General features: G+C 57.4%; 1 protein-coding gene across 1 annotated transcript; it reads right to left on the reverse strand.

Moving 5' to 3' along the window:
- Positions 1–3,901: 3,901 nt before the first annotated feature.
- Positions 3,902–11,414, reverse strand: CYP26C1 (cytochrome P450 family 26 subfamily C member 1). Its single transcript, XM_076338092.1, has 6 exons — positions 11,223–11,414; positions 10,910–11,134; positions 10,504–10,779; positions 8,656–8,811; positions 4,551–5,057; positions 3,902–4,264 (listed from the first exon to the last, which is right to left on the reverse strand). The coding sequence occupies exons 1-6, from the start codon at positions 11,412–11,414 to the stop codon at positions 3,902–3,904; spliced, it is 1,719 nt and encodes a 572-aa protein (XP_076194207.1).
- Positions 11,415–12,123: the final 709 nt, after the last annotated feature.

The raw sequence follows: 12,123 nt of genomic DNA on the forward strand, positions 1-12,123 counted from the left end.
GGCTGGGGAGTGAGTCCAGCCCGGCCCCCCGGGAGCTCCGAGTGCGTGGGCCGTGCTCGCCGCGGGCCGCCTTTTATACCCTTCCCAGGTTGCTGCCCACCCTACCTTGGTCCGATAAATTAGTTCACCCAAAGTTCATCTTTAATTGCGGATTGCGGCCTGGCTCCTCCCCCCGAAATCTTTAACTATTTGCTTTGCGCGGCGCATCCTGCCCGCCGCAGACAGCCGCCGGGGAAGGAAAGGTGCTGCCGGGCGCGGCGGCAGCGGCTCGCTCCCCGCCGCACCGCGCTCCGCGAGCGGGCTGCGGGACGCCGCCGACAGCTGACAGCCGGGGGCCGGCCGCCTCTTCGGATTTATCGCCGATGCTCGTTAGAGACCAGCAGGTTGCGCCGAGACAGAGAAATACCCTGGTCCAGCAGCCGGCAGCGCGGCTGCCCGGAGACACCTACCCCCGGGGGCGCTCCCCGGCCGGTGCCGATGCGCTCTGCAAGCTGCGGAGCTCCTTCGCCCGCCCGCTGCTGTCGCCGGGCGGGAACGGCGAGCGAGCGAGCGGAGCCGGGAGAAGCCGGGCCGGTGCTCGGGGCCGGACGGGGCGGGCGGTCCCCCGTGCTGGGGGAGCCCGGGGGCCCGCCGGGCAGAGCCGCAACTGTGCCGCTGCATCGGCGGAGGAGCCTCCGCTGTCCTCTCATTCACCTCGAAAGGCCCGGCTTGTATTTCTGCCCGGCCGCGGAGGAAGGAGCCGCGGGCAGCAGTCCGTCTCAGCCTCCCGATGCAGGTTCAAGCGCGGGTCACCGAAGGAAAGGGAGGTGAGCGCGGAAAGGAAACACCCGACCCGCCGTGCCCGGCTCCTCTCCCCGGGATCCGCTGCCCGCCCTCGCCCGGGGCTCGCCGGCATCCCGGGGCCGTAGGGGCTGCCGCGGCCGGGAAGGGGCGGTCGGCACCGGCCGGGCACCCCGCCTGCAGCCGGGGCGCGGAGGGGCTCCCTCCCGGAGGCGGCGGGCAGGCACCGGGGGTTGTTCTCCGGCATGGAGCGGCGGCTTCGGCCAGGAGGAGCGCGGTGGGACCGGGGCGGCCGGCGGGGCTGCGGGGAGACTGCGCTCACTGGGGCTCCCGCTGGGTCCCAGCGCAGGAGGTGCCGCCCGGGGGACGCGGCCGCTGGGGAAGGGGTGCCCGGCGCGGACCGCGGCTGCGGGGCCGCGGAGGGAGGGACGGTGCCGCGGAGCGCTCCGCTGCGCACGGCTGCTACCAATAAACTATCGTGCTTGCTTTCTTTTTTTCCTTTCCTTTTTTGTTTCCTTTTCCCTCCCTGTAACTTTCCCTTCCTTGCTCCCAGACAAGCTCAATAAACTCTGGAAGGTGTGTGTGTGTGTTGGGGGGGGGGGGGGGGAAGATGTCACTTTTAATTATTATTTTTCTGACAATCAATGCATCACACGGGACCCTCCCTCCTCTTACCATGCCTTGCGGGAGCGGGGCTGCACGCCTCCGCAGCCCCCTGCCCAAGAGGGACTCCCCCCCACCGGGGGGGTACTTCCTCGTCCCCGGAGGCGCGCAGCCCCTCGGGGTACGGCGTGGCTCCGCGGGGCCCGGCCGGCGGTGGCCGGGAGCGGCGGCCGCGCCCTGACCCGGCGCTCTCCCCTTGCCGGGCGCTGACCTGTTTGTGACCTACAACACGGACCGTGACATCTGCGTGAACCCGGCCGGCAACCGCGCCAAGTTCACTGTCTATCAAAATAACGAGATACGGTGGCCTGAGCACCGATAATTGCCACAGGAAGGCTTTATTATCTCCCCAGCTGTGTATTCCTTAGCCATCGGCGAAAAGAATCAAATGGTAAAGAGTGAAAGGGATAATTAAAAACATCTTGGAAGGGGGTCAAGAAATTAACAGCCTAATATGAACAAACTTTGATTACAAGTAACAACTATTACACTTCATTTGTAAACGCTCATGTTTATCTGCAAACAAAATCAGTTTCAAGGGGGGTTTTTTAGCTAGATTCATGTTACATTTTTCAGCGGGTGGCTACGGTGCTCGTTAGCGTTCAGGGTAATTTTTAAGTGCGCCGCCGGAGGAGCCCCGGCCCTCCTGCACCCGGTGCTGGGTGCTGCAGGCCCAGCCCTGCCCGCAGCCCTGCCCGCGGTGGGAGCCTGCATTGCCCGTGGGTCACAGCCACGCCAGCAGCTCCTGCTAATCAAAGTTAGTCATTGCCACTTGCAGCCACCACCTACTGATTTCACCTCTGAGAGCCAGAAAGATTCACCTTTCAGGACAAGGTCAGGAGGGGCAGAGGCTCTGGTTCACTACGGGGTCGACCTGCCAACAGCACTTAACTCAGCCCTGCAGTTCAACCTCTTCCAGATTTGACCTGTCACATTTGGGAGCCACATTTCTGCCCCAGGTAGCGTTGTGCTCGCTGCACAGCCCTCTGACAGCTAACGGCAGTGCATGCCCCGCTGCAGCGCCCCAGCACAGACATGCAAGGGGGACTGGCCAGGGCGAGGTCATTTGTAGCCTGGCATTGAAGTAGGACGATGACAGAGATTCAGGGGATGGGGGAGCTCCCCAGAGCCTTTCCAAAAAGACTCTGTCCTTTTGCCACATTTCTGCCCTCGCAGGTCAAGCTGCTGCTGGTTCTTCACACAGAGCACACCACGCCCCCCGGCCCAGGATGCACTGGAGGGACAAGGTGGATGGTTTCCCCCACTGCTTCCACGCAGGACGCGTGACAGTGGGGAGCAGAGGTGAAGCTGAAAGGAGCTTATAAACACATTGCAGTGGAGCAAGGACCTGGGCCCAGCTCTGTTCTCAGTGCACAAGCAACAGGACTCGCTTCATTTTACATGGGAGAGAAGTACCCCGTGTCTCAGCGAGGCAGGCGTCTCAAAAGCCACCTAAAAAGGTGCCCTCAGCACCCAAGGTTTAGCCCCAGGTACCACCCCCTGGATGGACCCACAGAGCTGCTGTCCTGGCACTTTCCCTGGAAAAGCTAGGCTGCGGGAGGTGACACGGTCAGTCTGGCCAGCCAGCCACCATGGGGCCTGTGTCACCTTCCAAATGTGACAGCATCATCAGGAACAGGGGACTTTCTACCACAAATCAGACATATTCAGAAATGTCCGTTTTCCAAATATTTATTCCCCAAAGCCTCCTCCCCTCCTTCAGTCCAATCCCTCGGTCAGGCTGCGGCTGGGGGGTGCATCCTACTGGGACCCTAGAGGGGGGGGCTTCATGGCAGACCCTGAGCAGCAGCATGGTGCTCAGGCACAACATACACAGCTACTACTACTGGGTGAATGAGACGTGTCCTCTTTGTGCCGGCTCTAATGGGAAGTGCAGGAATGAGATTAAATATTTACAATAAAAACCACTTTACACCCTATTATTCTAGCTACAGCTGATGCCATGGATTAGGCAGCCCCAGCTCATGTTTTCCTGCAGAGCCCCCCCATCTTCCCTCTTTTTACATCTAAAAAGCTACAGTGTGCAGGATGTTCATCCTGCCTCTCCTATTACAGACCCACACGAGATAACCCTGGGACAGAAAAGCTCTGGGAGCCTTAGCTGTGGGGCTCGGAGTTTTGCTCCCCATCCCTGGTGGCTGGTGACCTGCATGGAGCAGGGGCTGGCTGAGCCCCCATGGGGGATGCTCCCTGCCAGCAGATTCAGTGGGTTTTGCCCCCGGGCTGGGGCTGAGGCTCACCCCAGTGCTCAGGAGCGGGACTCTGCAGGACCCTTCCCACCGGTTTGCACACCAGGAGGGGAAAAATGAAAAAACCTTTGGGGTTTTTGCTCCACAGTGACCCAGTGCCATACCCAGCCTGGGCCAGCAGAGGCCTGCCCCCAGCAGCCACAGAGGGGCATTGACGCCAGGGCTGAGGGGGGCAGCATACCCCTGGCTCAGGCCTCGCTGCCGCGGCTGGGCTGCAAGGGGTGAAAGTAGAGCTGCAGCCCGTCATCGACGGGGTGCACAATGGGCACGGTCTGCATGGCAGGGTAGCCGGGGGTGGCCAGCTCCCAGCGAGCCGTGCTGACCAGCTCGATGGCCAGCAGCTTGAGGATGGCCTGCGCCAGCTCCTTGCCGATGCAGCTCCGTGCCCCGCCACCGAAGGGGATGTAGTGGAAGCGGCCCACAGCCTCTGTCCGGGCGGCACCGAAGCGGTCTGGGTCGAAGCCGCTGGGGGGGCTCTGGTAGATGGCGGCCGTCTCATGCGTGTCACGGATGCTGTACATGACGCTCCAGCCTTTGGGGATCTGGTAGCCCTGGTGGCAGGGAAAGAAGAGGGGGGGAGAGGAGCATTACATACCTGTGCAGCCAGCTCTGCTAGTGGAGGGTGAGCAGAGGGTGCCTGGGGACAGCCCCACCACATTGCCCATCTGCTCCGCAGCTCCTTTTCTCCCTAGCCCAGCTGGGACCCACGGAGGTTGCTGGGTGCCACATTTCCCTGAGCTACACTGCCAAGCACCACCACTGTGCCGGACACAGGGTGCTTGCAGGCAGTGGCAGGCAGCAGCTCCCTAGCAGCCCGCTAGCGTGCGAGGCACTTACATCCAGCTCGAAAGTCTGCAGTGCTGTCCTGTAGCCTCCAGAGACAGGGGGCAGCACCCGCAGCACCTCCTTAATCACACAGTCCAGGTAGCGCAGGCGGCTCAGCTTCTCCAGGCTGATGTCTGAGGGGCAGCAACAGCTCTGTCCTGACGGCGCCTGGAGCTGGGGGCCAGCGCAGGGACTGCTCCAGGGGAGGGTGGGCTCCATCGGGGTGTGGGGCTGGGGGGAACCTTTCTCCATTGGGCCCAGGGGCTGGCTCTGGTCCTCGCGAGCATCTTTGGCCGTGGTGGGGAGAAGTGGCTTCTCGCTGTCCCTGCTCTGGGCAGTCAGGGTGTCTGGGCAGGGTCCCACAGGGCAGCGCTCACACTGCTGGTACAGCTCGTGGGACATCAGCTCCTGCCTTATTTTTTCAATCACTGAGGGGTGCTTCAGTAGCAGAAGGATCAGAGAGGTGCTGGCACTAGCCGTGGTGAAAAAAGCAGCAAATATGAGCTCAATCGCTGACTCCTGGGAGAGGAAGGAAGGCGACAAGTTTGAATGCCATTTTAAACTGGTTGTGATTCAGACTGTTCTCACCTTTTGCAGATTTTGTCCCTGTGCAGAGGGCCCTGCCCCCCCCCCGCTCTCCACAAATCTGCACCCACCCTGGATTGGCAGGGACCAAAACAAGACACCCTTGTTCTTCCACTTCTGTACGAATTGGACATCCACTTGCCAAGTGACTGATGCAGAAACACAGCTGAGATGAGTACATATGACCTCCAATCCAGCTCTTCTGAGCTTTCCTCCCAAGATTTACAAATTTTAAAGAAGCATTTTAACATGCATTTTAGCATACTGAGTGAAGTTCATTGCAAGCATCACGCTTTTTACCTTCATCTGCCAATTCTCCATTGCACCCAGCTTTTATCTTTCTGCCCAGCCAGGGGTTATGAGGCTGTGTATTTATGCATAAATCCTAGATGCGCTGGCAGCTAAAACGGGTTGCATTTGATCCAGCTCCAGTTATAATCGACCATTTGCTTATCTGGGAGGGGACTCAAACCAACAGAGTCGAAAGCAGAAAGACGTCCCTGCTATAGCAGGCCAGCCCGGGAGGTGCTGTAGCCAGCAGGGAGCTCTCCCGCAGGGATGCACACACCAGGCAAAGGACTTGCTCGCTTTTCAAGCTTTACAGCCTGAAGCACAGCAATGTTCCTGATAGCTCTGTAGCAGAAGTGTCCATAACAAGTTAGGAGGTTAACCAGCTCAGACGGACCACAGCACAGTCAAATCCGTAATATGTGCCTTGTCCCAGCTCATGGATCCCCATGCAGCCTCCCAGTCTTTCTGGGACTGTCTGCAGGGTCTATATGGCACAGCACGTGCCAGGTTGCTGCGGGCTGTTTGCAGCACCCTGTGATCAACTTTTGGAAATCGTTTTCCGAAAGTTAAGGGTTGCCCAGAGCTGGGTCATGGCATGTCACGTCTCTGACGGCAAACATAATGCTCAAACTTACGGCACCATCTGAAGGTGCCAGCGGCTCTGTAGCACTGGGCTGGGAGCGCAGAGGCCAGAGGCCAGACCCAACAGCCACGGGAGAAGCCTGAGGGAGGAGCACAGGGAGCTGCCACCCTGGGAGGGGCTGGGACCTGGCGGGCACTACCGAGCACTAATCGCTACAGCCCAGGGGCAAAGCGGAGCAAAACCCCCCAGGGAAACAGAGCAGTTTCCTTTCACACAGCTATGTGTCTGGATTGTAAATTGTTCTGACACAACCGGTCTCTGGAGAGGTAAAGCCAAAAACACAGGGAAGGACACCTGAAGCCTGAAGGTACCTGGAGCCAAGTCTGGTAAGGTCAAGGGTGATGTAACAAGGATTACTCTTTGCTACCATCCCCAGCACCATATATTGGCTGGACTAGAGGCTTTTGCCAAAGTGCAGCTCTCAAGGGCATCTTTCAGCTGAAATAAAACCTCTGAAATAACAGATCCCTGTCGACCCCTATCACACCTCCTGCAGGCGTTAGCAGGAATTTTTACATTCAAAAGGTAGCAGACCCAGATGAAAAGAAATCTCTCCGTTCCACCACTTGCAATTAAAACCCAAGACATTTCAATAACATGCAAGGAATTTAGGGCAGGCTCTGCGATTTGAAATAACAGCCCTTATGACTCCTTGCATCAACCTCTGACAGTGCTGCTACGTAAGTTGTTGACACCAAGCTGCTGACTTTCCCTCCCTGCTTTTACAAGGCCAACACAACTGGTGACTGGGAGGCAGCATCTTCCCACAGCTTCACCAGTATTGTCCCTGTGCTACAGCCGGACTCTCCGCCCTGGGAGGCAGGACTGGCGGCGTTACGGTTCCACCCAGCCAGCCAGTGACAGCACTGTTATGTAGGATGGGGTTTTTTTTAATCTTTCCAAGGTTTTAAGTGTTTTAAAACAGTACTTTTGACAAAGTGATATCTTTTTAATGACCTTTACATTTCAAGGGTCCTGCTGAGTTCATGCCAGCAGCGCAAATCACAGTGTATTTAGGAAAATTTCCGGGAAAACCGTCCTTCAAAATCATTTGAACAAAAAGCAAATTAATAACTAGTGTGTGCCAGTGTTTGGAGTGTCTCTCCAAGTCAGATATATCCACGACTCTGAGACAGCTTTGGACTTTTTATCCAATTATACCATTTCACTGGATGAGAGCTCTACTACTGTTTTATTAGAATGGAGAATATTGCCATAATTGCAAGCATAGGCAGTTCGGTTTGCAAGTCATTTTGTTAAATACAGACAAGGTAGAAATTTTCTAACTGTAAAGGTACAGGACAGCATATGAATATACTATCATTTGAATCAGCTGGCCCGAGGTCACTGCCATGTCACTCCATGTTACATTTAATATCCCCTTATTCCATTTGTGGTCAGAGCCAGGGACATGATGAGAGATCATGTAATTATTCGTGTGTAATATCCATGTGAATACTAACAGAGATTAATCAATCTTAATCAATCACATTTTGAATCTGGCAATTATTTTTAAAAAATAATTATAATAAAAACCATTCTATTAGAATAAATAATATAATAAATAATTATAATAAAATTACTTTAAGAATATATGCTGGTTCTAATTGTATCTAATAGTTGCTGTAAAGTCTTTCAAATATTTTAGATTTAGAGATTACACTTTTACAAAATATTTATAAAACATTAGTCTTTAGATAGTTTTCCTTAAATACCTAAATAAATGGTAAAACTATGCATGTTCAATACTTTTAAACTATATTCAAATGCTTTTAAACTATATTCAGCTACTGTACCCATGCAAAACTGCTTCAAAACTTGTTATATAAATGCAGTGTCATCTGTCATTCACTGACACCAAGTGACCTGGAGCTATGAATGATGCAGTATTAATAACAATTTTTCCCCCAAGATCTTTGGCAAAATACTCTTCACATTCAGTTGGTAGTTTTGACTCAGTAAGGACTACCGGGTTCATCCATAAGTCACAGTGATGCATCATGTTGCATCATAGCAATCCACAAGCTAGATGATCTAATTAATGACGAGGTGATAGGGAATGACCCGGAATCCACCATTCCATCCTTGGACCCATTTTGATATATCGTCTCAGAGTTTTCTGGGCTCACAGCCCCGAGGAATACGGTGACATGACCTACACGCTGCGCTATGCCAGATGCTGGGGAATGTTTGAGGAGCACCGACTAGCTCTAAATATTTCCAAGATAGTGTCTTGGAGGTTACAGAGTGCACACTGACGTACAGAGCCTTAGCACTGCCACATAACCCTACCAGCATCCTAGGTCAGGCTGAAGCCTGGTGGCCATGAAGAGGAAAGGTAGAAGAGGCATTTATTCCCTCTTTAAATACCAGTTCTCTTCTAATGCAGAGAGACACAATCCTACAAGAGCATATGAGCATGCCGAGTCCAGGCTTTCTTGCTTGCGCTGGAGATGGCGTCCTCAGAGTTGGTAAGAGGAGGGCAGGAGCCAGCGGCTGGTGGTGGATCCCCACACAACCCTTCTCTTGCCCCTCAGCCCAGTTCTCTCAAACAGCCACCGAGTCGGAAGGGACACTGCAAGGGGGGGTTCTCCTTACCTTTAGCTCCTGCATGGTGAATTCTTTGCCATGCTCCTTGGCACTGTTTATTATGAAATCCAGAGCATCACTGTGATCTTCTGGGTTGTTTCTCTGCAGTTTTTCCTGTATAGCCTTCTCCATAAACTCATGTAGCATGTCCCGTGCTTTGATTCCCTGCAGGAGGCAGACACAGTTCAGGAGAGCCTTAAGGAACTGCCCCCCTCTCCAGAGAGACCGGGGGACCCCAAGTGTGGCAATCCTTAATCCCAGGATCTGTAACAGCAAGGACTGTTTAATCTGTTGCCCAGCCCCTGAGCCTTGCAAGAGGCAACAGTTCGGGGGGAACTGCTGCAAATTCTGTTGCCTTGCTGTTGTGAATCAAATACAAGTCCTAAGAAACACTCTGAGAGGAAAAGACAGCAGTAAACCCACAGTACCGAGTCCAGAGGCATCTGCGCTGAACAAACCCATGGTCGTGTCAGGTCCAAAAGAAGCTTGTCAAAAGGGACAAGAAGAGGTAACTTAACAAAACTGAGTCCAAGCAGCGAGGCACATCTGAGACACAAACAAATGAGTGGCTTTATCAGTGTATAGTAGATAAAGACACATTGATCACACCCAGCTCATCTCCAGTTGCGTTGCACTCCTGTGCAGCAAAACATTTAGGTAAGATCTCAGCAAGTCAAGTGATCAGCAATCTCTTTGCAAAGTGGGATGGATGGAGTCACAGAGTGTGTGGCTCTGTATCAAGATGCCTCCTGCAAAAGCCAGAAGGATCAGAGATTTGGGATGCAAAATGGCCATGACCAGATGTTGGGAAGAAGATACAAAGGCTGAGATTTGAGGTGGGAAGGATTGGACAAAGGAAACAGGGCAGGGAGCAAGGGGACCTAAATGCAAGTTGAAGGGGTTGGTCTGGGGCCAGACAGGCTGTGGCTGACCCGAGAGGGCATGGAGGAATAGAATGGGGGGTGAAAGCTCACACTGGTGAGAACCTGCAAAGGGAAACTGGACAGAGAAAACAAGAGCTTTGAACTGGTGGAGAAGAGCAGCAGGGAGGCTGGGGGAGAACTGGGACTGGCTGGGCAAGGTGAGCTGGTGGGGCAAAGCTCAGTGGAAAGAAGAGGTTGGGCAAGACCTGGCTAAAAGGGGCAGGAGACTTGAGCTGTGGTAAGGGTGGAGAACCCAAAGCCAGAGGAGGGAACGCAGACTGAAATGGGAGAGGAGGGGTGGGACACAGGACCGATACCTAGAGCAGGAGTGTGGGGAGACAGGCAGAGAGGGGCAGGGCAGCAGGGAAGAAACTGCGGATTGAAAGAGGCAGAGGAGACTGTCCCTCTGCCATGTTCCCCTCCAGGACCCCTCGCTGTCTCTCTGCTGCTGGGGGACAAGGGACCAAGGACCATAAGAGGTCTCAAGTCTTCGGCCTGCCCTGAGGTGCACAGGGAGTGCTAACCTGAGGTGTGCTGTGCCCACCTGCCTTTGTGCTCATGCCCACAGACCCCTCTGCTGTGGGCTGACATGAGTCCAGGCGGGATGAGATGGGACAGGACCATACATGATGGACTAACCAGAGCCAAGAGAGGCAACATATGGGGTGAGGGAGGAGAGGAGCCCTGTGCTGTACAATGAGCTGGAGCCAGTGCCTGGAGGTGCTGGAAGCCAACCAGGAACAGGTGAGAAGTGCAGAGAGAAGGGGAGACAGCTGGGGTGGGCAAGACACCAGGCCCTCAGACCTGGAACAGTGTGCTGCAGATGTCCTGGCCCATCAGAACTGTCCCTTGGCGGGCCTGGGGACAGGGGTTCTGTGCTGCTGGGGCCTGGGCCTCTGCCCCCAGGCAGAGGGAGCGGGGCAGGCGGCAGTACCTTGCGCAGCCCGCTGAAGGGTATGTTGAGGGGCAGGGAGAAGAGGTTCTCCACCAGCTGTTCAAAAGTTTTGGCCAGGTCCTTGAACTGCTTTTCCTCCAGGTGGAGCCCCAGCAGAATCCGAGCTGCAATGCGGAAAGTTAAGGTTTTAGCGGAGGAATAAACTGCGATGGAGCCCGGCTCCATGCACCAGCCCCGCAGCTCCCAGCTCACAACCTTCTGGATCCGCGGCAGGTAGCTCTCCAGGGCGGCGCGGCTGAACACTCTGGCCAGGATCTAGGAGGAGAAGGGGGGGAACAGAGGCAGGTGGTTAAAGCGGGGGGGTCCCACGTGCCACCGAGGCCCAAGCCTGGGCAGGAGGTGCCGCCTGGGCTGCGTGCTCCGTCACGGCAGCCGTGAGGCTCACCTTGCGGCGCTGGCGATGCAGGTCACCGATGGAGCCGAGTAGGGTGTGGGAGCCCAGGATGATCTGGGTGCTCTGGGGCCACTGCGTGCTGACCAGCGTGTGCTCGCCCAGCAGGATCTTGCGGATGTTCTCTGCACCCGTCACCCGTACCACCGGCCGGCCCAGGAGGTGGGTCTTGAAGACGTTTCCATACCTCTCCCGCCGGGAGCTGTGGAAGCGGGAGCCCTGGGGACGAGCTGCAGGTCAACCCGGGGCTCCCGCCAGCCCCTTCGCACCCCGTCCCCATCCCCACCCCCATCCCCCTGCACCTTACCTGGAGCAGCCAGTGCAGGGTCTCCCCGAAGAAGGGCCAGCCCATGGAGCCCTTGGGCAGGGGCAGCGCGCTGGCGCGGTCCCGGCTGAGGCTCCAGCGCAGCGCCCACAGGTGCCGGCACAGGGTGACCAGCAGCGCCAGGGCCAGCAGCGCCAGCGCCGCCGCTTCGGGCCAGGGGAGCCCCGCCGGCATCCTCCTCGCCGGCGGCGGTAGACGGGGCGGGCGCGGGGCGGCGGCGCGGACGGCTCGGGGGGGCGGCCGCGGCGGCTGTCAAACGCGGGGGGCCGGGCGCCCGGCGACTCCGCTGCCGGCGACGGGCGCTCCGCGGCTGGCCCTGCCGGCTGCTGCCCGCCCGGCCCCGCTCGCCTCCTGCTGCCGGTTCGCCCCTCGGCCACATTTATATAGATATTGGCCACTTACGCCCGATCCACCTTCGGAGATGACGTATCCTCTGCATATTTAATCAGCGCGGCCAAGTGCGGTGATTGGAGCGGGAGAACCGGGGATAGTGACTGAGGGGCGCGGGGAGGCGGCCAGGGCGAGCGGGGGCCGCCGGGGCAGCCCCCCCCGCCTCCTCGGGGCTGGGGGCCCGGCGCCCCTCTCCCGCCCCGTGCCCGGCCCCTCCGGGCGCCCCCCCGTCGGCACGGCACTGCCGGCCACGGCGCCCCGCACCCCAGCCAGGCCGGCTCCGCGGCGGGACGGCCGCCCCTCGGCGCGGGGCGCCCCCTCTGCCCCGCGTCCCGCTGGGAGCCCCCAGGCGCCCCCTCGGGCCAGCCCTTCCCGCCGTCCGGGGAAGGCAGCGAGTCCCCTCCCGGGCTCCCCCGACCGGGGAGCGCCCCAGCCCCGCTCCGCAGGCCCCGCCGCCCCGGACTGCCGCGGCAGCCGGGGGGATCCCGCAGCC

Source organism: Aptenodytes patagonicus, chromosome 5, assembly GCF_965638725.1.
Source record: "Aptenodytes patagonicus chromosome 5, bAptPat1.pri.cur, whole genome shotgun sequence".
NCBI classification, from domain to species: domain Eukaryota; kingdom Metazoa; phylum Chordata; class Aves; order Sphenisciformes; family Spheniscidae; genus Aptenodytes; species Aptenodytes patagonicus.

What these genes read in the sequence shown, in the direction of transcription:
- CYP26C1 (XM_076338092.1), bottom strand. Translation starts at nt 11,414, where the DNA reads ATGCCGGCGGGGCTCCCCTGGCCCGAAGCGGCGGCGCTGGCGCTGCTG. An exon ending in TGCATCGCCAGCGCCGCAAG is followed by an intron (nt 10,780 to 10,909) that starts GTGAGCCTCACG and finishes TTCTCCTCCTAG; the next exon opens with ATCCTGGCCAGAGTGTTCAG. An exon ending in TCACCATGCAGGAGCTAAAG is followed by an intron (nt 5,058 to 8,655) that starts GTAAGGAGAACC and finishes TTCCTCTCCCAG; the next exon opens with GAGTCAGCGATTGAGCTCAT.